The 25,232-nt window shown below is 35.6% G+C and overlaps 2 protein-coding genes and 1 long non-coding RNA gene across 3 annotated transcripts; 2 read left to right on the forward strand and 1 right to left on the reverse strand.

Moving 5' to 3' along the window:
• The first annotated feature begins 1,292 nt into the window (after positions 1–1,292).
• LOC131024245 (peroxidase 29-like) lies at positions 1,293–3,200 on the forward strand. Its single transcript, XM_057953764.1, has 2 exons — positions 1,293–1,503; positions 2,699–3,200. The coding sequence occupies exon 2, from the start codon at positions 2,767–2,769 to the stop codon at positions 3,094–3,096; it is 330 nt and encodes a 109-aa protein (XP_057809747.1). The 5' UTR covers positions 1,293–1,503; positions 2,699–2,766; the 3' UTR covers positions 3,097–3,200.
• A 3,720-nt stretch (positions 3,201–6,920) lies between these two features.
• Positions 6,921–10,728, forward strand: LOC131024246 (GDSL esterase/lipase At4g16230-like). The gene is made up of 5 exons (XM_057953765.1): positions 6,921–7,176; positions 7,240–7,370; positions 8,090–8,335; positions 9,113–9,368; positions 10,294–10,728. The coding sequence occupies exons 1-5, from the start codon at positions 6,921–6,923 to the stop codon at positions 10,515–10,517; spliced, it is 1,113 nt and encodes a 370-aa protein (XP_057809748.1). The 3' UTR covers positions 10,518–10,728.
• Positions 7,171–8,559, reverse strand: LOC131024247 (uncharacterized). Its single transcript, XR_009101705.1, has 2 exons — positions 8,243–8,559; positions 7,171–7,434 (listed from the first exon to the last, which is right to left on the reverse strand). It is a non-coding gene; the product is annotated as an uncharacterized LOC131024247 (long non-coding RNA).
• Positions 10,729–25,232: the final 14,504 nt, after the last annotated feature.

A 25,232-nucleotide genomic window follows, 5' to 3' on the forward strand; every position in this document is an offset into this window, starting at 1 on the left:
ACAAGCTACCTTTCCAAATGCAATGTTGTATCTTAAGAGGACTGAGCTAAGTGTTTGCATACTTTCGCATACTGATTTCTCACTCATGTGGGGGATTGTTGGAAATATGGTTTTAAGCTATATCTGGAAATTATTATTTAATTAAATATTTATTATTTAATTAAAATAATGATTGGATGTTAATCTACATCTCGAGTAGATCAACGTGATATACTTAAAGTCTCAAAACCGATTTCCGATGAGTGAGATATTGTATGTCAAAGTTTGGATGTTGAAGAGGAAAAATAACATTTGTTATGTTATCCCACATTGGAAAACATAGAGATGTTTTTCATGTATAAGAATAGCAAAGCACATGGAGTTAATAAATTGACTTGTGGGCTTGCTAGTGGGCTTGATCTAAGTACTAGCCTCGCGCGCACACACACACGCGCGCCGCCGCCGACGATCGATCGATCGGACGGACGGACGGACGACGACGTCGTCGCCGCCGCCGCCGGACGGGCGGGTCGGGTACGGGCCGCGGCCAAGGACTTGGATCTTGGCAATTGGTGCTTTGGGGTGGTGTTTGGGGCCCAAACTATTTTTTGGACCAACTCCATTGGGCTTTTAATTTTTGGCCCAACAGAATTATTTTCTTGGCCCAACAGAATTTAATTCCCAAGCCCAACTGCCCAGCCCACATCAGCATGCAGCAGCAGAAATAAGAAGCAGCAGCAGAAGAACGCAAGTTACGACTTCTGCATGCGTATTCAATTTTGCAGCTAAGTTTTCTTCAATAGCTGCGCCCACCGGCCACCTCTTCAACGTTTACAGCTTCCAGCCACCGGAGTTGAATTCAATGAATTGAATTCATACTCACCACATGCCTATAAATAGGCCTATGGAGAGCATGCAGAAGAACACCACAAAAAATCCTGCATTCTGCCATTTACAAACAACTCTCACTGCAAACACTTGTGCTCAGTTCTTGATCCTTTTTAGTTCGCCGGAGCTCGCCGGATTGTGGTGCTACATCCGACGAGACGTAGTCGTTTTACCTTTGGGGAAGATACGCCAAACCGAAGAGCACTACCGGGGCGATAATCTTCTTGCGGGAAGAGATTTATCTCGACTCGACTTTGTTTATACGTATAATTTATTTATACAGTGTATTTCAGTTGTATCGAATTATTTGAGTTGTAATTTCTCAAATTATTTACTTTGTAATATTTTCAATTATTTTGAGTTGTAATTTCTCAAAATAAATATTTTGTAATATCTCGATCGTGTACCCGGTTATAACATCATGTGCTGACGTGCTAGTCCTCGCCGCACGGGACGCCGTTGAGCTCTCTGGAGGGCCCACAATCGCTGTCCCTTTGGGCCGCAAGGATTCTCGCCGCCGTCCAAGCCGCAGCCTCACCGATTCTTCGCTGCCGTCAGCCGATATTGGGCTCGACGCCGCGCTCCACCTCTTCTCCAACAAAAGCATCACACTCGAAGAGACGGTCGCCATTTTGGGTATGCCACTCCCATGCTAATAATCGTCAGAGGCCAAAACATTTCTGCCCTCAGAATTAAAAAAAAAAAAATTAAAAAACAGAAAGAAACCCACACACATTTTCTATTGTAGGTAGGGGTTTGGATTCAGTTTTCGGTTTGATTTTGTCTAAAATCAAACCAAATTTATACTATTTGGTTTGAAAAAAGAACCGAACCAAATAATCGAAATTTTTAGAAATAAAATCGAACCAAATCGAAAAGACGAAATAGTCCAAAAAAAATTGAAAAACAGAAGAAAAAAAATGAAAAATAGAAAAAAGTAAAATTAAATTGTACTCCCTTCGTCAACAAAATAACTCCCTACTTTTTTTTTGGAACGTCCACAAAAGAACTTCCTACATATTTTTGGACTATACCTCACCATTTATGAATATCTCATTTACCCTTATTTTTCACCTTTTCACTATTCTCAATAGACTTAACAACTTTTTTTTTCTTAAAATCCGTATCACTCCCTCCTAGAAAGTTTTTTCATAGACGAAAGGAGTATTTAATATCAAATATATATATATATATATATATATATATATATAGGAGAGGGCTACAGTAAAAACATTCTTAAAATATAAATATAAACGTTTTTTAATGTACGAATTTTATCCAACAGGGTTACGAATTCATCCAACATGGTTACGAATTGTGAAAAATAAATTTTTGCTACCTTTGGGATTCGAACCCAGGACCACGAATTCATCCAAAAGGGTTACGAATCAACCGTAGATCTTGATGATCTAAGGGCTGAAAATCATTTATATTTTATACACTTAAGAGTGTTTTTATTCTAGCCCTCCCATATATATATATATATATATATATATATATATATATATATATATATGTGTGTGTGTGTGTGTGTGTGTGTGTGTGTGTGTGTGTACATATTTTAATATCAAAACCATATATCAATATATATATATATATATATATTATAAATATAATTTGATTTTCGGTTTGTTCGGTTTTATAGAATCAAATCGAACTGAAAAATCAAATTCTTTTAAAATTAAAACCAAACCAAACCGAAAAATCAAACCAAAGCGAACCATAATTTAATATTTCGGTTTAGATCGATTCGATTATTTTGCTCACACCTAATTGTGGGTGCTAAAATATAAATATAAAGGGTAATTCTGACAATTCACTTTGACGGCAGGGGCTCATACCCTTGGAATCACACATTGTTTCAGCCTTAGAAGCCGTTTATACAAGTCCGGCAATGCAATGCATGCCGGATTTGTAAATGCATTGAAGTTGAGGTGTCCTGCCGATCAGGATGCCTCGGCTTCAAAAGTGAAGTTCGTCACGAATGATTTGACACCTGTACTATTCGACAACGAGTACTTTGTGAACACAATGAGAGGTCGAGGAGTGCTCAAGATTGATGCTGCAATGCCTTTGGATTCAAGAACTAGGCCATTTGTTGAGAAGTTTGCTAGTGATCACAATGCATTTTATCGAGCCTTTTCATCGGCTTTTGTTAAGCTTTCTTCTTCTAATGTTCTTACAGGAAAACAAGGTGTGATTAGGAGGAGTTGTAATCGGTTGAATTGATGATTCAGGGGAAATTCTCTATCGATTATGACTTTGTACCAATTATAGGTTTCTACTATACTATTACTTATATTTGGAAAATTATGGCATTCCTACCAATTTCACATACTCGCTCTTTTTTATTTCTATTCTTTTCTATATACATGCATTGTTATTTGTTACCGTGCATGCAATTGATACACAAGATAATACTATAACATAAAATGTATTGATGGAATTCAAATTATGGTCTTTCAATTTCAAGATCTTTGCTCCATTAATTATATCACGCCGTTGAAACTAACTAAAGACTATTTATATATTTTTTAGGTCTCTTTGCTCGGGAGAAATTGAATTTAAGTATTATTTTTCTTCTTCAAGCTATATTGTAGTAGTTGTACGTTTTCCTCATCTTTTCGGGTCTTTTCCCTCAAATCTATAGGCTACTATTGTAAAGTTGGGCTAGTTTCAAAATAATTGGGAGGCCCGAACATTAGTCTTATGGCCTATGGGCTTAATGAGGCACAAGACCCTAAATCAAAAGTGATTTCAAACACAGCTCTCAATTTTCTCACTATAGCCTCTTACTTAGAAAAACTAATAAATATAATTATAATTGCACTTATTTACCCCACACCAATAAATTTTTCTAAATAAATTTATTTATGAATCTAGTAAAAATAACGGATAAAATAACCGAAACATTAGGGTGAAACATAGAGAAAAACATCAACGCAAGACAAAGACATCGTGATTACTTGAACGTGCAAGCTTACGCCGCCGCAAATGATGCTGCCGCGAAGGCCATATTTACGGGTTATATGAATTTGCAAAGCCTTAATTGTTGTACTTGGAGTAAATTGTTTATTTCCGTGTACAACGAAAAATTTATTGAGAAATTCATCCATTGATCACACTCCATGTATTCAAATTCCATAAATTGATTGGACTATAAAATTTACATCATGATTATTTGTGCTTCTTCATTCTCTGCTGCAAGAATCAGCTCTTAAATTTTTGAATTTGGATTTATATAAATCCACTTTTTCATTATATTCAAAACAAGGGTTATGAGTGATCTATCTACTAATTTTCATGAGTAGGTTATACGTATTTTTCTTTCAAATTTATTTGGATAAACATATTAATTTTTAGAAAATTAAAATATGGGCTATAAGGGTAAATTAGTAGAAATTATAATTTTTTATGGAAGGGGTTGTAATGAGAAAATTTAAGATTGTGTTTGTAATTACCCGTAAATTAATCACATCGAGTTGAATATTGTACCGTTTGAACTTGTAAATTAAGTTTGAATACAATGTTTCAGATACTTTGATTTGCAATGAGTCGAGTTTAGTTGAACATGACCTAAGTACTCAGGCTTGAATTTGAATATGATATTAGATGCAGAAATTCACTCAAGTTCGTTCATTCTAATTAGGGTTGGCAAATCGTGCGGGTCGGATCGTTATCGGATCGACCTGATATCGACACGACCTGATAAGGTCAAACCTGAACACGAGCTGTTAAGGAATTGCTCGACACGAATACGAACCCGACACTATTTACTCAAACTCAAACACGGCACGAACCCGATAACAACACGATTTGAATCGTGTTGACATGATACGATAACGACACGATATGATTACAACACGAATTTGATTTTGTCCGTTCACATCAATAATAATAATAATAATAATAATAATAATAATAATAATAATAATAATAATAATAATAATAATAATAATAATAATAATAATAATAATAATAATAATAATAATAATACAAGAGTCGTCACATATGCTCAACATATCCAATCAATCAACAATTCAACATATGCTCAAACTGAAAATACAATCTCAGAATCTCAATTCTTGATTTTCCAACATAAAGCATTAAACCAATAAGCATCAATATATCACATATGCTCAAACGGAAATAAAAACGCATTAACCAAGAGTCATCAATCCCTCACATAACAACGCATCAACGGAAATATGGAGTTGTAGGAAAAGTGATAAGCATTAAAGATAAGTTAATGTTTATCCCACATTGATTAATTAACATAATAAGTTATTACATCAGTATATGTAATAATTGTATGAACAAGTAATGGGTTGCAAAGCCTACACGCGCCGACGCCGCCCGTCCGACCCCGACCCCGTGCCACGTGCCCCGTGCTCCTGGCACTAATCTCCTGGTCCCTAGCCTTTGCATTTGTGGACTTAGATCTTGGCTATTGGCCTTTGAATAGTCTTTCGGTCGAACCTTTTCATTCTTTGTGATCATGATCTTCTATAAACTGCCACTAGAAGCTCATAGCCATCCTTTGCTGCAAGAATGAGGAGAGTTCAACCCAATATATAATTTTGAATCTTTTAAATAGTATAAGAGACAATGGACATATTGCAAAAAGATTTTTTATCTTTGAATAAAAAATTAAAAATACTAATTTGTTTGGTGTAAATGTATCAGTACATCCTTAATAATTAAAAATAATTAAAAAAATATGATTATTACTCACTTTTGCAAAAATAGTAGTATGTAGTAATAGTTTTACACTATTACAAATCATGTAATAGTTGCGAAAATCGTGTAACACTGTATTTTACATTGTAACACATTTTTTCACAAAAGTATCTAACAGTGTAAAAGTTGTATAATTGTGAAAAAGTGTACAACAGTATAAAATACATGGTTAATTACATATTTTTTGAGACTATTATATAATTTTGCGAATTCATGTAAATTAAAATAGTATGTAATGGTGAATTTTACATTGTTATGCAATAGAAGAGTATTTTGGTCACAATGTATACTATGTTTATAATGAGTACAAATTAAGTTAAAATGGAGATAACATATTGAGTATATATAAATCAAAAGAAAAAAAAAGTTGAAACAAAATTATGTATGACGGTGGGTAAATACTCAATATCTCGTTATATGTGCCCATACCCCTATTTTAGGTTGGTCAATTTCCCTCTAATTAAATGATACTATTGCGATTTGAAGTGACTACATTAATTTTCACATGCCATCTCATTTTCTCTTTTTCTGAAAAATGTGAGTTGTTAGGTGTATTGGCAGTTGAAAGCAATAACCCTAAGAAAAAATATAAAAAAAAAAGTCACGAATTATATATTAGTTATTTATATTATATTATACTTATATATAATTTCTTGAAACTACAATAATTATACTATTGGACCGTTTCTGCACAAATGACTATTAAATCTTGTTATCACATTCAAAGCTGTGATCCATCGAATTTAATTTATAACTAGAGATATACTCATATACTGATTCAACTCGATTTTTATTAGTTAAAGTATTCACAACTAATTTATGATATATATTGTATTAGTGATGAATCAGAATTTAGATCGATTGACAAACTATATTTTCAAAAAAAAAATTAATTCTCTACGCAATTTTTGACGGTGTTGATTGGTCATGGACCTAAGGTTTTCTCGATGAGTGGCTCCGAAACATCGCTATGGTTGACATTTGGTTTTGGTTAGAATGAAATTTCTTCCTCCCTAGAAAATTAACAACCATCCTTTTAATTTTAATATCTTATTTTACCGATGCAAGTCTAGCTAGCTAGTATCTACTCTGTGACGAAATAAACAAGACATCAAAAATACAGAAACTCGAGGTGAAATTTTTGAATCCAAATTCTCACGACTCAGCTCAGCAATGAATGAAATCAACCCGATCCCTTAGCTCATGCAGTATGTATATAATAAGAGAGTGAGAGAGGACAAAACTTTGTTTATGTTATTAATATATATTCTCCATAAGTGGAATTTGGAAACCCTCATTCCAATATTTCTTTAATGGGAAATCTATTACAAAAACCAATCTATGCTTTGTCCCAATTCTTGATTGTAATACTAATGTTTATTGTTGAGTTAAGGTTATGTTCTTCCGCAGCGGCACCAGCCAATTTCATTTTTGGAGATTCTCTAGTTGATGCTGGCAACAACAACTACATTGCTTCTCTATCTAAAGCAGATTTTGCCCCAAATGGGATCGATTTTGGCATGCCCACAGGCAGATACACCAACGGCAGAACCATAGTCGACATTTTAGGCAAGTTTTCGACATTCATATATCCTCATTCTATTACAATCTCTTAATTTATGCATCAAACAGGACAAGAAATAGGTCTTAGTGGCTTCACTCCTCCATATTTGGCACCAACTACAGAAGGAGCAGCAATTTTACAAGGCGTCAACTACGCTTCCGGCGGCGGCGGCATCTTTAATCACACTGGCAAAATCTTCGTAAGTTGTCGCTAAAATCCCCCATAGTCGCACCCATGTACCTAGCTAAAAGGTTATACTCCCTCTGTCCACACAAAAACTGACACAATTTCATTTTCGATCCGCCCATAAAAGATTTACCACTTTCATTTATAGTAAGATGATCCACATAACTCCACTTATATATAAAGTGAACCCTTACTCCACTAACAACTCCATTAACATTGTATTAAAACTTGTGTGGACTCCATTAACATTGTATTAAAACTTGTGCGGTCCATAATGTGGCAAATTTTTGATGGACGAAGGGAATAATATTTTTTTTTTATTTTTTATTATCCAAACAAATTCTTAAAGGGGCCACCCATTCTAGTACTATTCTCGCTAATACGTTTTAACTTCGGAGTTCTGATGGGATCCGATGCATTAGTCTAGAAGGTTATAACATTATATCGACTATTCCATCAACTAGGCTCAAAGTCGACTCAGTTTCTTAAAATTTATATACTAGAATGTCTTAAAATTTCTACTTTTTTTAATGGTTGTGGTATCCTAAATCATATTGGCAAAATGTCCTAAGTTGCCGAATAGCTTAGTCATGCCACTCAATCGCTTGAAAACTTGTTTAATTAGTTGATGAGTTTTGTGATCCTATTTTTGGTTATATTATATAGATGGCCTAAAAATTGTATGGGATTGGCTTATTTAAATCGGTCTTGAAAAGTACATATTTTGGACAGGGTGGGAGACTAAATTTGGATGCTCAGCTTGACAATTTCGCAAACACAAGGCAGGCAATAATCTCAACAATTGGTGAAGATGCAGCAACAAACCTCTTCCAAAATGCACTTTTTTCAATAGCAATCGGATCGAACGATTTCATCAACAATTACCTGACGCCAGTTATCTCAAAAGTTGAACAACATCTCGTTTCACCTCAATCATTCGTGGCAGCCATGATTTCAAGATTCAGAACTCAACTTATGGTAAGATTCTTTTCTCACAATTTTTCAAAGGTGTGTTATCTTCTTTTTTTGATAAGGTATATAAGTAAATAAAAAAATTAAATACCACACCACCAATCAAGGACCTCAGGCCTTGAATATTTGAAGATCATTTATATTAGTCTATGTATCGTGCTATACATGTGTATATTAGAATATGGGTTTGATATTTATATTATAAAAAGAAGTTGGGAATTAAGAAAAGAAAAAAAATACACACACGCACATTTTTGGGTCATGAAGGAGTAACAGATTTTGTTCCAAAGAGCTTTCGAACATTTACTTTTATTTCATTGAACTTTCGGAGGAATCATTTAGAATTTACACGCTAAAATTGTCAAAGTAAAATATTAATAAAATTTCAAGAGTTAGTCGATCATCAAAATTTACAATAATGCATTATCTTAATAGATGAATACAACACTTGAGTTCGAATCTTGAACGGAGAGATTTTTTTTCTTTTAAGTATAATAATTTTTACAGCAGATGCATTAATAGCACCTGAGTTTGAATTCTCAAGGGAGAGATTTTTTTTTTCCTAAACGCAGTAATTTTTACAACAAATACATTAATTTTTATAATAGATGCATTAATTATAATGATTCTCACGTTCTCACAGAAAATGTGGTTCTGAATAGAATTTTCTAAATAAAACTTTATCTAAAAGAAACCTAATTTTGAAAACTAAGTTATCAGTGTATTTTCTTACAAAAATATGAGATTTTCAAATGAAGTGACTATAATCTAAGTTTTTTTCAGAGACTTAAAAGCATGGGTGCAAAAAATATTATCGTGGCAAATGTGGGGCCAATTGGGTGCATCCCATTTCAGAGAGAGATGAATCCATCTGCAGGAAATGAATGTGTTGATTTCCCCAATCAACTTGCACAACTGTTCAATGCCCAACTCAGGAGTCTTGTGCAACAACTTAACACAAATCTTGATGGATCCAACTTTATTTATGCAGATGTCTACCATATCGTCCACGATATTATCCGGAATTATACGTCATACGGTACGTACATCTCACAATATATATGTTCATTTTTTTAAACAATAAAAAAAAATTAGACTCATAATATGTATTCCCCCGTCCCACCAATTTTGACACGTTTGGTTTCAGCACGAGAATTAAGAAATTGTAAATTAGTGTTTTAAGTGTGTAAGTAATAAAGTATAAAAGTGATAAAGTAGGAGATAGAATGTAATAAAGTGATAAAGTAGCAAATGTGAATGTAATTAAAACCCCTTTTTTTTGGACTAATTATTATACTTTATTTGAAAATGTATTAAAATTCGTGGGACGGAAGGAGTATGTTCTAATAATTATATTGTATAATTTGACTTGTAAAAGTGGGGCCTTTTAACATGTGAAAATGTTAAAAACGTTCCATATTATCCTTGTGATTGAGATTTTAGATTGCGTTATGTATCCATCCACAACAAAAATACAAAGTAAAATAAAATAATAAACACACCGTGGATATTCTGTCGATATATATTACTCCCCCGTATATGAAATATTGTCCTAATTTACTATTTTGATTCGTCCACAAAAAGTTGTCATAATATATTTTTAGTAATAATTTGTGGGTCATTTTCTTCACTCACTAACATATGAGTCTCATTCTTCACTCACTAACTTAATTAACTTTTTTCACTTTTCTTCATTTGTGGATCTTTTTCTCCACTCAATAAATAAACAATACAATTTTTTTTAAAACTCATTTCTATCTTTCTTAGGACAACATTTCGTAGACGGATGGAGTATATTATTCTACAATTCTATCGACATGAAATAAGCATGCAATCCGATCCAATAACCCTAGCAAGGATGCCTCGGTCCCCGGAGATAACATAGACAACGCTAACAAGATTTTATATTTTACTTTTTGGAATAAATAAAATTTATGTATCTAAATATGTGATTAATTTTACAGGATTTGAGAATTCAAATTCAGCGTGTTGCCATAGTATGGGTAGATTTGGAGGGCTAATTCCATGTGGGCCCACCTCCAAAGTTTGTGAGGATCGATCAAAATACGTTTTTTGGGACCCTTATCACCCAACTGACGCGGCCAATTCCATTATAGCAAAGCGACTTATGCACGGCAGCGCTATCGATATTTGGCCTATGAATATTAGGCAGTTACTCATAAATTGAAAACGTTCTTAACATTATACTCACTAATGTTCTTTATTTTTGTTTTTGTTTGTTTGGTCATCACAGAGGAAATTATTTTATTTTTGCATATTGTGCTAACTAGAAAAGATGGACTAAGCGATTTAGTTAACTTTCTCCCCTCCTCATCAACCTTTTATTTACTTGAATGGCATTAGATCGTTTGTAATGAGTTTATTTCATAGTTAGAATTAATTGAAAAAATGTCATCAGTTTTTCATGCTCAAAAATACTCTTTCGTCCACGAAAGTAGGTCATAAGGGAATGCGGCATGAATTTTAAGAAAACTTCATTATTTATTTAGAGAGTAGATAAATGGCCCGCAAATTTAAAAAAATAGAAAAAGTTAATGAAAGAAATGACTCACAGATTAAAAAGTGGTGGGTCTATGAATGACAAAAAAATTGTTAAAATATGTTTATGTGAATGAATGAAAATAATAAATTATGACTTATTTTCGTGGACGAAAAAAACTATATTTTAAAAAAAATTCTCATATCAGGTGTTATGGTCTCCATACTTCGATTCATTGTCAAGACTGTCTCACTACTTCGAATTCAACCATATCGAGGTCATGTCAAACTCCTTTTGTCTCTACTAATTAATCTACAATACTTGCAATAAGTGATCACTATATTAACTTCTTCTCTTTTTCTTTAATTGGTGATTTCATGACTTTTCAATGTACGAGTGTAATGTTTTAATGGTGTTTTTTTTTTTTTTTTGATGAAATTACTAGGAGTGGTACGGTACGGTATACCTTATTAAATCGATCATACCTTATACCTTACCTTTACCTCCGGTATGGAGAAAATTCATACATTTACCTTACCTTTACCTACGGTATACCTTAAGTACGGTATGAAGAATATACAAAACCTTTACCGTACCTTTATTTCGGTATACCTTACCGAATTTCGGTATACCGTACTTTCACGGTATACCGCACTTTAACGGTATACCAAAATAATCGGTATTACCGAAATCGATAAAATTCAATACAGTAAAAAATTGATAACTTATTTATTTAAAACATGTTTAGATAATGAATAATATTTAACAAATATAATAATGACATAATAATTAAAATATATCACAAATAAACAAAAAGTAATACATTTATTATTAATGATATCAATGTAAATTAACACCCATCTGGTGTAATTTTTATTATATTTTATATATAGAAAAAGAAAATTCTAAACTTTAGAGAATATAATATATTTAGTTCATCAAAAAAAATAGAAGACATACTAAATGAAATCAAAGACTTCAAGACAGAATATTATAACTGTACAATAATCTTAGTTATATAATATAGAATATTATATTGTAAGTTTGTAACTGTGTTATGATATCCATATAAATAATTCAGTTATATTAAATTATATAACTTACATACTATATTATATTTTATTCACTTTTATATCATTTGATGATATTATATTCGCATACTTGTATGCATTCGTGTAATAAATAGTAAATTATATAGATGTTATAAGTTACATATAATTTATAAGTTAGACGTAATATTATTTATAATATAATACTAATATTATAACTATGCTATTATATATGATGTAACTATTATAAGTTAGATGTATAATCTGTAACGCCCCGCTTTTTTTTACATGTGATAAATTATTTATTTATGGTGATTTAAAATATGATTTTTGTCATGCTTGATTCTATGATCTTGGACTTGAAGGAATCTGTAGTTGCGCCCTAATTAAAAATCAAATAGAAATATCTCTATATCGGGTTTTAGAATTTTTTGTAGTAAATTATATATATATAAATACATTTGGGCCAATATAATTTTTCTTCTTTATTTTAGGATTTTATAAGAAAGTTAGCTGCAAGAATTATTTTGTAAGCCCAAATTCGTTACCTCAATATTATATATACATACATATATATATATATATATATATATATATATATATACTTTAATAAATAATAGCAGATTTGCACATATATTTTCGAAGCGGACTCTGTTAGGGTAGGATAGTGATGAGCCCATGTTTGTGCTCGTTTTTCGTTTCTGTTTTAGGTCTAGATAGAGTCTTTTTCCTTTGTTTTGCTAGAGTCAGTCGCCTGGGAGGGCGTTGTTCCAGGGCAGGCCCGTTCTTTGGGCAGAAGGTGCTTTTAAGGCATAATGCCGGTGCCAGGGCAGAGGAGTCTGCCAGGGCAGAGGAGTCGGCCAGGGCAGAGAAGTCAAGCTGCCAGAGAAATCAAGGTGCCAGGGCAGAGGAGTCTGCCAGGGCAGAGGAGTCGGCCAGGGCAGAGAAGGCAAGCTGCCAGAGGAATCAAGGTGCCAGGGCAGAGGAGTCTGCCAGGGCAGAGGAGTCGGCCAGGGCAGAGAAGTCAAGCTGCCAGAGGAATCAAGGTGCCAGGGCAGAGGAGTCTGCCAGGGCAGAGGAGTCGGCCAGGGCAGAAAAGTCAAGCTTCAGAGGAGTCAGCTTCGACCAGAGGGATCCTCCGAACAGAGGAGTCAACCGAGCAGCGGAATCAGCTGGGCAGAAGGTACAGACGGGGCAGAGAAGAAGAGTGCAGAGGATGTAGATAAGGAAAGATATCCAAAACCTTATCTCTTGAGGTTTGGATAAGAACAAATCAGCCTCCAGATCAGGATACAATCTCGGGCAGAAGGAGCCCTAATTCCAGCCCACTCCTTTTGGGCCCAGCCTGAGTAGCCCTAACTCATGCCTATAAATACCACATAGCTGTGAACCATTCGGGAGAGCGCAGGAGAGAAGAGAGAGGGAGCACGAATTTTGAGAGACCGTTGCTGTAGTTTTACTTTCCATAGTTAGGTAGGAGTAGTCGCCCCTTATGGGTATAGCTGTTTAATTTTCTGTTCATGTTTTCTGCGGCATTTTTGGCCGTAAGTACCCTTCTGTCTTCAGTAAGTTTCTATTTCAGTTTTTACTTTATGTTTTCCTTTATATCTTTTGCTTGTGTTATTTACTTTATGTTTGGCTAAGTTTATATTCTGATTTGGGGAAGATGATCTAGGCATGAATGAATAAACTCGAGAGGTCTAATTTGGGCATAATAACTGTATGAGCATATTCCCGATACACTAGGTTTGATTCCAAAAAGGTTGAAACAACTTGGTTAATTAATTGGTCACTAGTTAACTAGGGAGTTCTGACCACAAGTAATACTTTGGGCATAAGGCGAGTTGCCATCGACCTCCAAAATAGTACAACTGGTGTTGGAGCCGTGACTGCTGTGAAATATCGGCGTAAGAGTCAAGTGGGTCTATCTAGATCTTAAAGCATTCTGGGCAAAGCACAACTAGCGATAGACCATCGCAGAGAGCGTGGATGTTGCCCGGGGTAGTTGATTTCCATTAGCTGACCCTTCTAAGGGATCATAAACTGAAAGGATAGATTGGGCAAGGGGTTTTTGTGTGCGTGACAAGTGACAATAGGGGCACAACAATCCTTTTGCCTATAACCACTGGTATGCGAATATAGTGATTAATCTTTGCACCAATGATCGAGTGTCTAGTTCATGTTTAGTGATTCAAACCCAAGTCAGAATTGTTTTGTTATTTGATTTATCTATCTTTGTTATTTCAGTTTAGGTTGGATACCCGTTCTGCCCGTAACCACGTTTTGGTCAGAACACTGCAGAATACAAACCTTTTCTAGTGACACCTTTGCAGGAGAAGTTACTGCTCAGTTCCCTGTGGATTCGACTCTGGACTTACCACTAGCTAGTCTAGTTGTGGGCACAGGATATTTTATTTGCGCGAAGCTCAAACGACAGCTTCGTGAGATATAAAAGTTTGAATTATATACTTTCTCTCACGCCGTCAAACCATCCGTAGCCAAACACAAAATTCACCGAAGTATACAATTTTTCTTTTGAAGTTTAATTCTTTACTGGGAGATCGTGTCATTCATGATTCAACGTACAAGGTAATTATTTAAAAAAAAAAAATTGAATGCTTCATTAGATATTTCTATATGTTGGCATAAATCAAAAGCAGGATGTTTGTGGTCAATTAATTTGTGAATAAAATAAAATCTCATCCTATAATATGCCTATTGTATAATATACTTTCTATTTTGTTTTACGCATGTTAATGATTAAATTATATATATATATATATATATATATATATATATATATATATATATATATATATATATATAATATCAAAGTGTGGTGGTTTTAGTTGTGAAGAAGTCAGATTTTTTGAGACTGTAATTAAGTTTGATTTGGAATTTTTGTTGTACAAGATCAGATTATTATTATTATTATTATTATTATTATTATTATTATTATTATTATTATTATTATTATTATTCTCAAGTAGCATTCTGGATTAATAATATATGTTCGTTTGATACCCTATTGAGTCAACATGTTTAATATTAAAAGTTTGTCATGGTAAAGTATTATAAATAATTATATTAGTTTGGGAATTTGAGTAAATGGAATTACGTAGAATTTGTATATGATTTCTATCATTGTTTATGTTATGTGTTGATTACGCTAACTAAGAATAGTTGTTTATTGGTATTTTTATTGACGTTAATTAGATACATATGTATACACATATAAGTTTAAATCATGTGATCAGAGTACTCTGATTGAGATTACATCATTACGGGCTAAAGTTTTTTTTTTACTTATTGTACTCCCTCCGTCCCGCTATTCAAGTCCCGTTTCTTTTCGGCACGGGTATTAAGGAGAAGCAAGTTAAGTGAATAAGGAGTGTGGTGTTTGTGATTAAGGGATTATTAATTATTTCTATTTTACAAAGACTTTATACTTGTTACAATTTCGATTCAATAATCTGAATAGCTTTAGATTCGCATTCAATGACTGAGCAAAAACAAAATCAAATAAACTGAGAAATTAGAGATTCGTAGAACAAAATTAAGAAGATCGCAACAAAATCGAAATTCCAAAATCAACAAATTCCTGAACCAAAAATCGACAAATTCAAGAACCAAAAATTCCAATAAATTTCAAAACCAAAATTCGACAAAAATCACAAATTCCAGAATTAACAAATTCTAGAACCAAAAATCAAAATTCATGAACTAAATTCACGGATCTGTAAACGCGTGGGTTGCGGCGGTGGATTTGTAAACAGCGATCCGGCGACGCGGCGTGGCGGGGAGGCGGCTGCTGGCGGCGCGGCATGAGAGGAGGTTGTTGGCGGCGCCTCTCTGTAAACGGCGAGTGGGCGGCGCGACGAGAGGCGAAAGACGAAGAGAGGGGGAGATCAGACACCAATGGGTTAGGGAAGGGAGAGATCGAGATGGGGGTTGCGGCGGTGGATCTGTAAACAGAGATCCGGCGACGCGGTGTGACGGGGAGGTGGCTGCTGGCGGCGCGGCGTGAGAGGAGGTTGTTGGCGGCGCCTCTCTGTAAACGGCGAGTGGGCGGCGCGACGAGAGGCGGAAGACGAAGAGAGGGGGAAATCAGACACCAATGGGTCAGGGAAGGGAGAGATCGACATGGGGGTGAGAGGTGAGGGGCAAGATGCTGGTCGCGGTAGCGGCGGCAGTTTCAGAGTGAGGGAGCGTGAGTTGAGAGAGAAAGGAAGAAAAAGAAGAAAGAGAAGATGGGTTGGGGGAGTGAAGTCCGAAATTAATTAGTGTTAAGTGAGACAATTAGTGAGTTAATTTATTTTAAGACACCCCTTATTATTTCCTAAAAAGGAAACGAGACATTATCGGTGGGACAACCCAAAAAGGAATACGAGACTTGAATAGCGAGACGGAGGGAGTATAAATTAGTATCAGTATTACAATAAATTTTGTTAAATGTAATTTTCTTAAGAAAGTCCGGGTTTTATAAATCATTGAATCTTAAATCACACTTTTATTTAAGATTGATACTTAGGCCTTATAAAATTATTGTATTTATTTAATTAGGTGCGGCGCAACTAGGATCCTCATCTGAAAATTTATTGAGTTCTTTTGCTCTGCTTGATATTGAGGTGGGTGAAATTTCTTCTAACTCAATAAATATGCTTTCAATTGCCACGTGAATTAAAATTGTTTATGAAATATTTTTCTATAAATCCAACGGGTATACTGTGGTTGAGATACGAGTTTGATTGCATATGGCGAGTATGCGCATTGGTGCTTATGGCAGCGTGACAGTGAGTCACTGATTTGTGGACGACGAGTATGACAGGGTCCTGTGCACAGTTGAGCCAGTCGGTTATTATTATTATTCCATGCTTGTGTGGCTGGATTATTTGCCTGTGTGGCAATGTTGTGAATGGTTCCATGCCTGGATGGCTGGATTATTTGCCTGTGTGGCAATATTGTGAATGGTTCCATGCCTGTGTGGCTGGATTATTTGCCTGTGTGGCAATATTGTGAATGGTTCCATGCCTGGGTGGCTGGATTATTTGCCTGTGTGGCAATGTTGATAATGGTTCCATGCCTGTGTGGCTGGATTATTTGCCTGTGTGGCAATATTGTGATTGGTTCCATGCCTGTGTGGCTGAATTATTTGCCTGTGTGGTAATGCTGAGAATGGTTCCATGCCTGTGTGGCTGGATTATTTGCCGGTGAGGTAAGGTGTGTTATTTGTGCTGTGATGGTGAGACAGGTTGCGAATGAGTAACGTTTTCCACAATTTAATACACGTTTGGATAAATCATATCATCTTTATTGTTTACCACCACTGAGTACGTTTTTGTGCTCACCCCCTTTCGTTAAAATATTTTCAGGTCAGTGATTTTGGAGCGGCGTGGCGGAATGGGTGTGGTGAAGTTGATTTGGACTTTTGGTTCCGCTTTGAACGTTAAACTTTAAATTCGTTAATTTTCTTTGAGTCATTTTGAGGTTAAGCTTGCTTTTATTTTATGAAGGTTTTTGGTAGTTGATTTAATTTTTTTTTTTATTGGTGAATGATGAACTTGACGTAGACGTATTTAGTCGTTTAAGGCTTCGTAGACGATTTTCTGCAGCTGAACCTATTTTGTTGATTTGGTGTTTAAATTGGTTAAAATGAAGTCGTATTTTGGTTCGTTTACTTTTATGTAATTGGAAGTTTTAAATTAAAATTTTATTTCTGGTCAGTAAATTTTAGGGTGTTACATAATCTATTGTAAAACAATAATTTTAGTTATATATTATAACTATACTATAATACCAAAATAAACAATTTTATTTTATTGTATGACTTATACTATATACTACTATATTTTATTTGTTTTTGTATCATTTGATGATATTTATAAATTCATGCACAATTGTATATATTCACATAATATAGATTATATACATCATTTTATAAAATTTATAAATATTTTTAAAAATATAAACATAAAAATATATATTATATATTTTAAAACTATAGATTTTGATACGATATATACCGCGATATACCAATATATACGGACAACTGCGGTATATCAGAATAAGGTATTGTACCTTATTATCGGTATATACCAAATATTAAGGTATACCATAATAAGGTATGATACCGCATCACCGGTATATACAGTAATATTCGGTATATGTCGGTATACGCCGGTATACCCCGGTATCTGAAAAATCCATACCTTTACCTTCCCTAGAAATTACATTATAAATAATACAAACCACACACACCCCACCTAGTGGTTATTGTGGCCGAGAGTATTCGAACCTGTGACCTCTTGGACAACAGGCAACCACCCCAACCACTAGGCCATCCCAATGAGACAAACTTTTTTAATGGTGTTTTTCCTACTGAGTGCATGAGTTATTGAGTAATTCATTGCTAGTTAAGAAGATGAGAAAATAACCATGAATAAATCGAAGGCCACGTGAGCTTTGAAATTTAATATTCCATTATTTGTTGCATATAATATTAATTATACTTCTTTCGTCCAAGAAGATTGTATGGTAGAATAGATGGAACGAATATAATGAATAATTCGGAGATGTATATAAAATGTAAAAGAAAATCCCCATCAAAATTTAGTGGGGGGAAGAGTACTAAAGTTGATTGTGTTAAATAGTTGAGTATTTTGTAAATATTGAACGTGGATGAAGATTAAAATAACATAAGGGATAGTTTCCATAAAAGAAAAATATAGTATAATTTTTGTGGGCGAACGAAAATAGTAATAAATACTATACAATCTTAGTGGACGAATGAAGTTTATACTACTAATGTTTTTTTAGTTTTAAAACGTGTCAATTTCTTTTAAGGGGGAAAGTAAACTCATATATTAATTCACCTCAGATACTACAATATGTAAAAATTAGGATGGAAAATTCGTCTTCCAAATTTTCCTTTTTCGACCGTCTCACCCCACGAATCTTAAGTAATTTCTATATATAGTAAGAATCAGAGGAAAAAATAAGAGGTTCTAATTAAACTTATTTTACTTAATTATGTACTACTTTATTACCTACACACTTATCTAATCACTTTTCTACTTTATTACCTATACACTTAATATACTAATTTTCAATTCCTTAATTCGCATGCCAAAAAAAAGTGACTCAAGATTCATGGGACGAAGGGAGTAGTAAAACTAGCGAATATACGAGGCGCTCTATTCGCTTCTCTACGTGTTAGGGCGTGTTTGATAGGGTAGTAATGAGCAGATTAGATAGGTATCATGGCTTATTTTTCTGTTTGATACGTGTCAATTATTTGCCCAATGGATGATTGTAATGCATTTAATTTGGGTGGAGTTGGATGAATCTGGCCGGACCCGGCCTCTAGTTTGCCACAATAATATCATCTAACGTCAGCCTCATAGAGCTTCAGAGAATTTCATACTCCAGCTTTAGTGGTTTGGTTATTTACACTCATACCCTAAATAAATAAATTATTTTGAATGCAAATACGTAATTTAATAAACTTAATTAGTAAACAAGTTGAGTTTAGCCGAGCTTGCAAATTCAAAACTCCACTGTAGTCTTAGATTAATTTAGATAGCACAAAACGAGTACTATCATTTTAGTTTCTTGTAATGCATATGAAAATAAAGTCTCTGGATTAGAGGATCATATGAAACTGTTACGTGTCAGAAAAGATGGGCAAGATATTGGCTGGAGCAGAACTTCTTGCGTTCTTTGAACATGAAAAGAGTTAATTAAATACTGCGTTTTTATATTTGTGTTTTAAACCATCATCAATTCTGTTATATGTAGTACTCCTCATGTCGCGCAAAAAATGACGAATTACTTTATTACACGTAGAGTTGTCAAACGGGTCGGATCGGGTCAGCTTGGCCCGGATTCTCTGAACTTTCGATTTTTACCGGATCGGGCCGAAATCAGATTTGACTGCAAAATTCCAAGCCCAATTTAGGCCCTCTCGGGCCATCAGGTGGTTGGACCAAACCCGTCCATTTTTTTTATTATTATAAAAATAATGAAAAATAAAATAAATTAAAAAATTTAACTCCATGAATTTAAATAGCATATTACATGCTGCCTGCGAAGCAACGAATCATAATTCTCAAGCAACAAAAAATAGATAACAATACACGGTTCATCATTCTCAAACCATTATTATTAATTTATGCTCAATAGAATAAACTAATGAATTATATTAAATAAATTAATTATACGAATTATACATCTCATAGGGTGGTGACGTATTGCTTCACTTCCTAAATAATTGAATTATACTCCATTCGTACTATTTGTATGGGCCCTCTTGCCATTTTAGGTTGTCCCAATTGTATTGGTTCATTTCTTAAAATAGCAAAAATAAGGGCTAAGTGAACAAAAGTAAAACACTCCACCTACTTAACTCATAAATAAAGGTTTTCTTAATCTCTGTGCCCAAAAGTGAGGGACCGATACAAATGGGACGGAGGAGTACCAATTATACACCTTATAGTCAAATGGTTTAATAGGATTTATAGGGTGGTGAATTGAAGCAATACGTCAGTCCGCATCGGTCGAATCAGATTTCTAGTTATTTTTTCGATTTTAATTTTATAATTTATAACTTTTAAAATATTTAATTTAAATAATAATTATTTAATTTCGGGCAGGCTAAAAAGAAGAGTCAGCCTCGTAGCGGTCCAAGACGGAGTCAATTTTGGGACGATTGAAGCCATAGAAAATTTTGGAGAATTTTGAAGGACGAGAAGATGAGGAGCACCGCCGTGGAGTTGGACTTCCGACAAAGTTTATTGGCTTTCTTTATGCGGTCCTTTAGCCGTTTCGTAAGTGGTGCCCTACTCCTGGTTGCACTATGATGTCTTGAAGTTAGGGGTGAACAAAATCGGACCAAAACCTTCGAACCGGACTGAACCAGTTGGTTCGGCCAGTTTGGGGCGGTCCAGAAGCAAGAATCGGTCCGGGGTAGTCCTATGTTTTAGAATCAAAATTTTATCGGTTTGGTTTTGTTCCGGGCTGCCCAAATTCGCCGAAAATCGAACCGACCCACTATAATTAATATATACATATATTATTAATATTATTAATAATTTAAGTATTTTTTTTTTCAAACCTGAAAATCCAATGTTTCCATTTCTGCATTTCAAACACCCAGTCTCGTCTCTCAGTCTCTAGTCTTCTCCGCCTCCAGGGTGAGGCTGTGCCGCTGCTCATGTCCAGTCGTCGAAGACCGTCTTCTCTGGTGCTCGAGTCCAGCCGCAAATCGCACCACCCGGCTAGGGCTGTTCATTATTTTTTTTACTTTCTTTTGGAGTTCTCCCTTGTAAAACACAGAGCAACGAACACCAACAAGATGATCAGACACAAGAATCTTTCTAGAAAAGAAACCATAAGTAACTTGTTGAATCAGCAAGATAATTTAATATATTCATTTCATACCCAATTTTACCGAATCATAGATGTAACTTCGGACCAACACATCACAAGTGAGCATTGTCTAATCAATTTAGACCCAATAAACCACTCCCACATAGTATAATTGCAAGTGTCCCACATATCACACACAAACAGAGAAGAGTAAAATGGAAGATCTCACCCAATAAAGACAATAAAGGCAGACAACAAGATCGTCATCATCGTCGCCATCTCGTCGCTCATAAACATATCACCCCATGTTTTCTCACATAAAATAGACGAGTCGTAGTTAGACAACAGAGCACGAGAAATAGGGGAACCGACGTTCGTCACGAGAAAAAGTCTGCAAAGCCTCTTCGCTGCAATTCTCTTACATCACCTTCCCTTTAAGCCACACCTCCATCCCATCAATCCAAGGCTCCTTGAACTGATATCCATCACTTACGAACACTAAGAACAGAAAGTAGGGATGTGATAGGGTTTCCTCGGAAGATAGTGTTTTTCAGTGTCGAGTATAGAAATTTCCCTCAGACTTTTGGGATCTTCCCGAGGAAATGCCATCACAGGGGGGAGCTGGTGAAATAATAGAGGTGAAGGAAGAGAGGAGTGGGCTTAGGCAAGGTTTCGAAGGTCGGCCCTGATATTTCGGGGGCTCTAGGTGAAAAAAGGGGACCCAATTTTTATTTGTTGTAGATGTTAGGTCCGGAGGGTCTCGAATAGGTGTATGGGGGGGAATACATCTATAGGCTATTTTTAAAATGAAACTTGAAACACAAACTGACTCAACCTTTTTAGTTAAAAGGGTTTTATCAAAACAAGATTGATGACTGATACTGAATACTCTTCAGTAAAGAGTTATCACTTAAGTTAAAGACTTTAATTGATACACGTAAGGCTTCAGTCGAGTTTGTTAAACAGATAGATGTTATGAATCTTACTGACTATATCAAGATAGATCAGTTAGACTAATAACACACGCAGCGAAAAACTTTTGTTTCGAAATAGCTTGTGAGATTAATCACGTTGTCAGCAGTTAAGTTTCTCTTTGCAGTTAATCAGTTTTTAGTTTAAGAAAGTATGAACACAAGTAAGAAGGTAAATACTGAAGGCTGTAAATAACACAAAGATTTTTACGTGGTTCGGAAAATACTTCCTACATCCACGGTCAGTTGATTAGACCGACAACTTCATTGGTCATTTGCTTACGGGTGCACAGCAAACCTGGGCGTGTGCTTACGGGTGCACAGCAAACCTAGACAACTGAAGATCATATCTTCAGTACCAACACACCTGGTTGGATTTCTCACTCTTAGCGCACAATGCGCACTAAGATCTCTTCGGAGACAGAGCACTGGTCTGAACTCCTAACAACTCAAACTCTCGATTCAGTCGATTGAAAAGAGGTTCGAAAACTTGCCAACTAGATTACAAAGAATAAGTTCTCTGTAATCAGTTATACCTAGGCTTTGGATATGCAATATTTGCCTAAGTTCTAAGAGAATATATGTAATCAGTAGTGACTGATTTTAGGCTTTGTGATTTTCTTCTTCGATTCAAACTTTGGAAGGGCTTTGAATGCTTAGTAACGAATTCGGCAGCGTTTCAGCTTATGTAGTTGAATCGGTGAAGATTGAAGTGATCCTCGAGCTCTATTTATAGGAGACGTCATGAATAGATTCGCTGGCAAAAATGGTCTTCAAGAATTCTTCCATTAGAGAGTAATTTGAACTTGGGTTGAGGCTTCAACCTTCGAGGTTCCTTTGTTTAGTGAGAACGGCTACTTTGAGGAGCAGGAGATAGGACATCTCTGAAAAGGTAATCACCAAAAGGAATGGCCTCTGCAGAGAAAGGACGATCCTGAGATCTCTGCATTTAATGCGGCTGTACTTCTGGAGTGGGTGGCTTCCTTTAAACTTTAGAGGTTCAGTCCGAGGGTAGTTGACTTTAGTATCAGTCCTCTGAATCCACGTGGCTCGCATTAAATAATCAGTCGTAACTGATTCTTGGACTGATTAGTCAAATATCAGTATTTGACTTTGCCTTTATCGTTACATCTAGGGCTGAGAAAAACCAAACAGGAACCGCCAAACCGAACCGAACCAAACCGGGCGGTTTGGTTCAGTTTTTGTAGTGAAAACGGTGCGGTTTGGTTTGAAAATTTTCAAACCGCCAGTTTTCGGTTCGGGTTCGGTTTGGAAAAAACGGTGTGGTTTATAAACCGAACCGAACTGAAATTTTTAATATATTATTATAATATATTATATATTTTATAAATAATTAATATTAATAATATTAGAATTTTCAAACCCTATTCTCATTTCTAAATTCTAATCCAGCCCTAGCCGCCTCTGACCTTTCCCCCATTGCAATTCAAGTTTCCATTTCTAGGGCTCCCTCCCCCCCACTTCCCGCCGGGCCGTCGCAGCGCCACCGCCACCCCACCCCATTCTGGCAGAAGCCGACTGCCATCCCCACCAACAATCGCCGACCCAAGATCCCTGCCGGCGCCGCCTCTTCGTCCAGTAGAGTTCCCCGCCGCTACGCCCGCCCAGGTCCCAGCAGTCGCAAGACTCACGATGTCGCCCAGCCATCCCGCGATGCCGTCGCCTAGGACTGACCGAGCCTCGCCGCCCCACGCCGTCGCCCAAGCCTGCCTCACCGTCGCCTAGGCCCGACCGAGCCTCGTCGTGGCCCAAGCCTGCCTCGCCGTCGGCCCGTCGTCCCTGCCTTGCAACCTCGGTCAGTCCCTCTTATAATTTTTGCATTATTTGTTATGTATGGCTGAAGTTACAGTAGTTATTCAAATTTGTTGTGTATGGCTGAAATTGGCTTATTTTCATAGATGGCGGACTCAAGTTCTAAAGAAAAGCCATCACAAACGAGTGGACCTACAGAGCCTCAAGCTGAGACGGGTGATGAATCAACAACGAACACAAACATGGGGACTATGAACAAGCGTTCTGATGTTTGGCCTCACTTCACCATTTTTTATGATGGGCTTAAAAGAAAAGCAAAGTGCAATTATTGTGGTAAGCCTTACATGTCCGAGTCTAAAAAGCATGGCACTTCTACACTAAGGAATCATCTTAATGTTTGTAAGAAGCATCCTGCTAGTGTAGACTTAAAGCAATCCCAACTATCTTTGCAAACAATACATGAAGGGGATGGTTGTGTTGAGGGTAGCCTCACGGCTTGGAGGTTTGATCAAGAGTTTTGTAGAAAGAAATTGGCTTCAATGATAATTAAAGATGAATTGCCCTTTAGGCATGTCGAGGGGGAAGGGTTTATTGAGTTTGTTGCTGCTCTACAGCCAAAATTTAAAATCCCATCACGTTGGACTGTGTCAAGGGATTGCCAACAACTCTTTTTAGATGAAAAATTGAAACTAAGGCAGTTTTTCAAAAAAACAGGTCAAAGTGTGAGTATTACCACTGATACATGGACTTCTCTGCAGCATTTGAATTACATGTGCATCACTGCTCACTTTGTTGATAATGAGTGGAAATATCATAAGAAGATAATCAATTTCTGCACAATTGAAAGTCATAGAGGTGAGGAATTGGGTAGACAATTAGATGGTTGTCTTCGTGAATGGGGAATTTCAAGAGTTATTTCAATCACAGTGGATAATGCCTCTTCAAATGATACTTGCATTCAATATTTGAAAGGAAGATTGAGTTCTAGGGGTGCTACATTTGTTAAGGGGAAATATTTGCATATGAGGTGCATTGCTCATGTTATTGTTTTGATTGTGAAAGATGATTTGAAAGAAGTCAATCCATCAATTGAAAAAGTTAGAGATGCAGTTAAGTTTATTAAACAGTCTCCCGCTAGAATTAAACGGTTCAAAGAATGTTGTGTGGCTGAAAATATTGAATGCAAAAGTATGTTGTGTCTTGATGTGTGCACTAGATGGAATTCCACTTATTTGATGTTGAGT

This window comes from Salvia miltiorrhiza, chromosome 5, assembly GCF_028751815.1.
Source record: "Salvia miltiorrhiza cultivar Shanhuang (shh) chromosome 5, IMPLAD_Smil_shh, whole genome shotgun sequence".
NCBI classification, from domain to species: Eukaryota; Viridiplantae; Streptophyta; class Magnoliopsida; order Lamiales; family Lamiaceae; genus Salvia; species Salvia miltiorrhiza.

What these genes read in the sequence shown, in the direction of transcription:
- LOC131024245 (XM_057953764.1), top strand. Translation starts at nt 2,767, where the DNA reads ATGCATGCCGGATTTGTAAATGCATTGAAGTTGAGGTGTCCTGCCGAT.
- LOC131024246 (XM_057953765.1), top strand. Translation starts at nt 6,921, where the DNA reads ATGGGAAATCTATTACAAAAACCAATCTATGCTTTGTCCCAATTCTTG. An exon ending in GATTCAGAACTCAACTTATG is followed by an intron (nt 8,336 to 9,112) that starts GTAAGATTCTTT and finishes AGTTTTTTTCAG; the next exon opens with AGACTTAAAAGCATGGGTGC. An exon ending in CCGGAATTATACGTCATACG is followed by an intron (nt 9,369 to 10,293) that starts GTACGTACATCT and finishes TTAATTTTACAG; the next exon opens with GATTTGAGAATTCAAATTCA.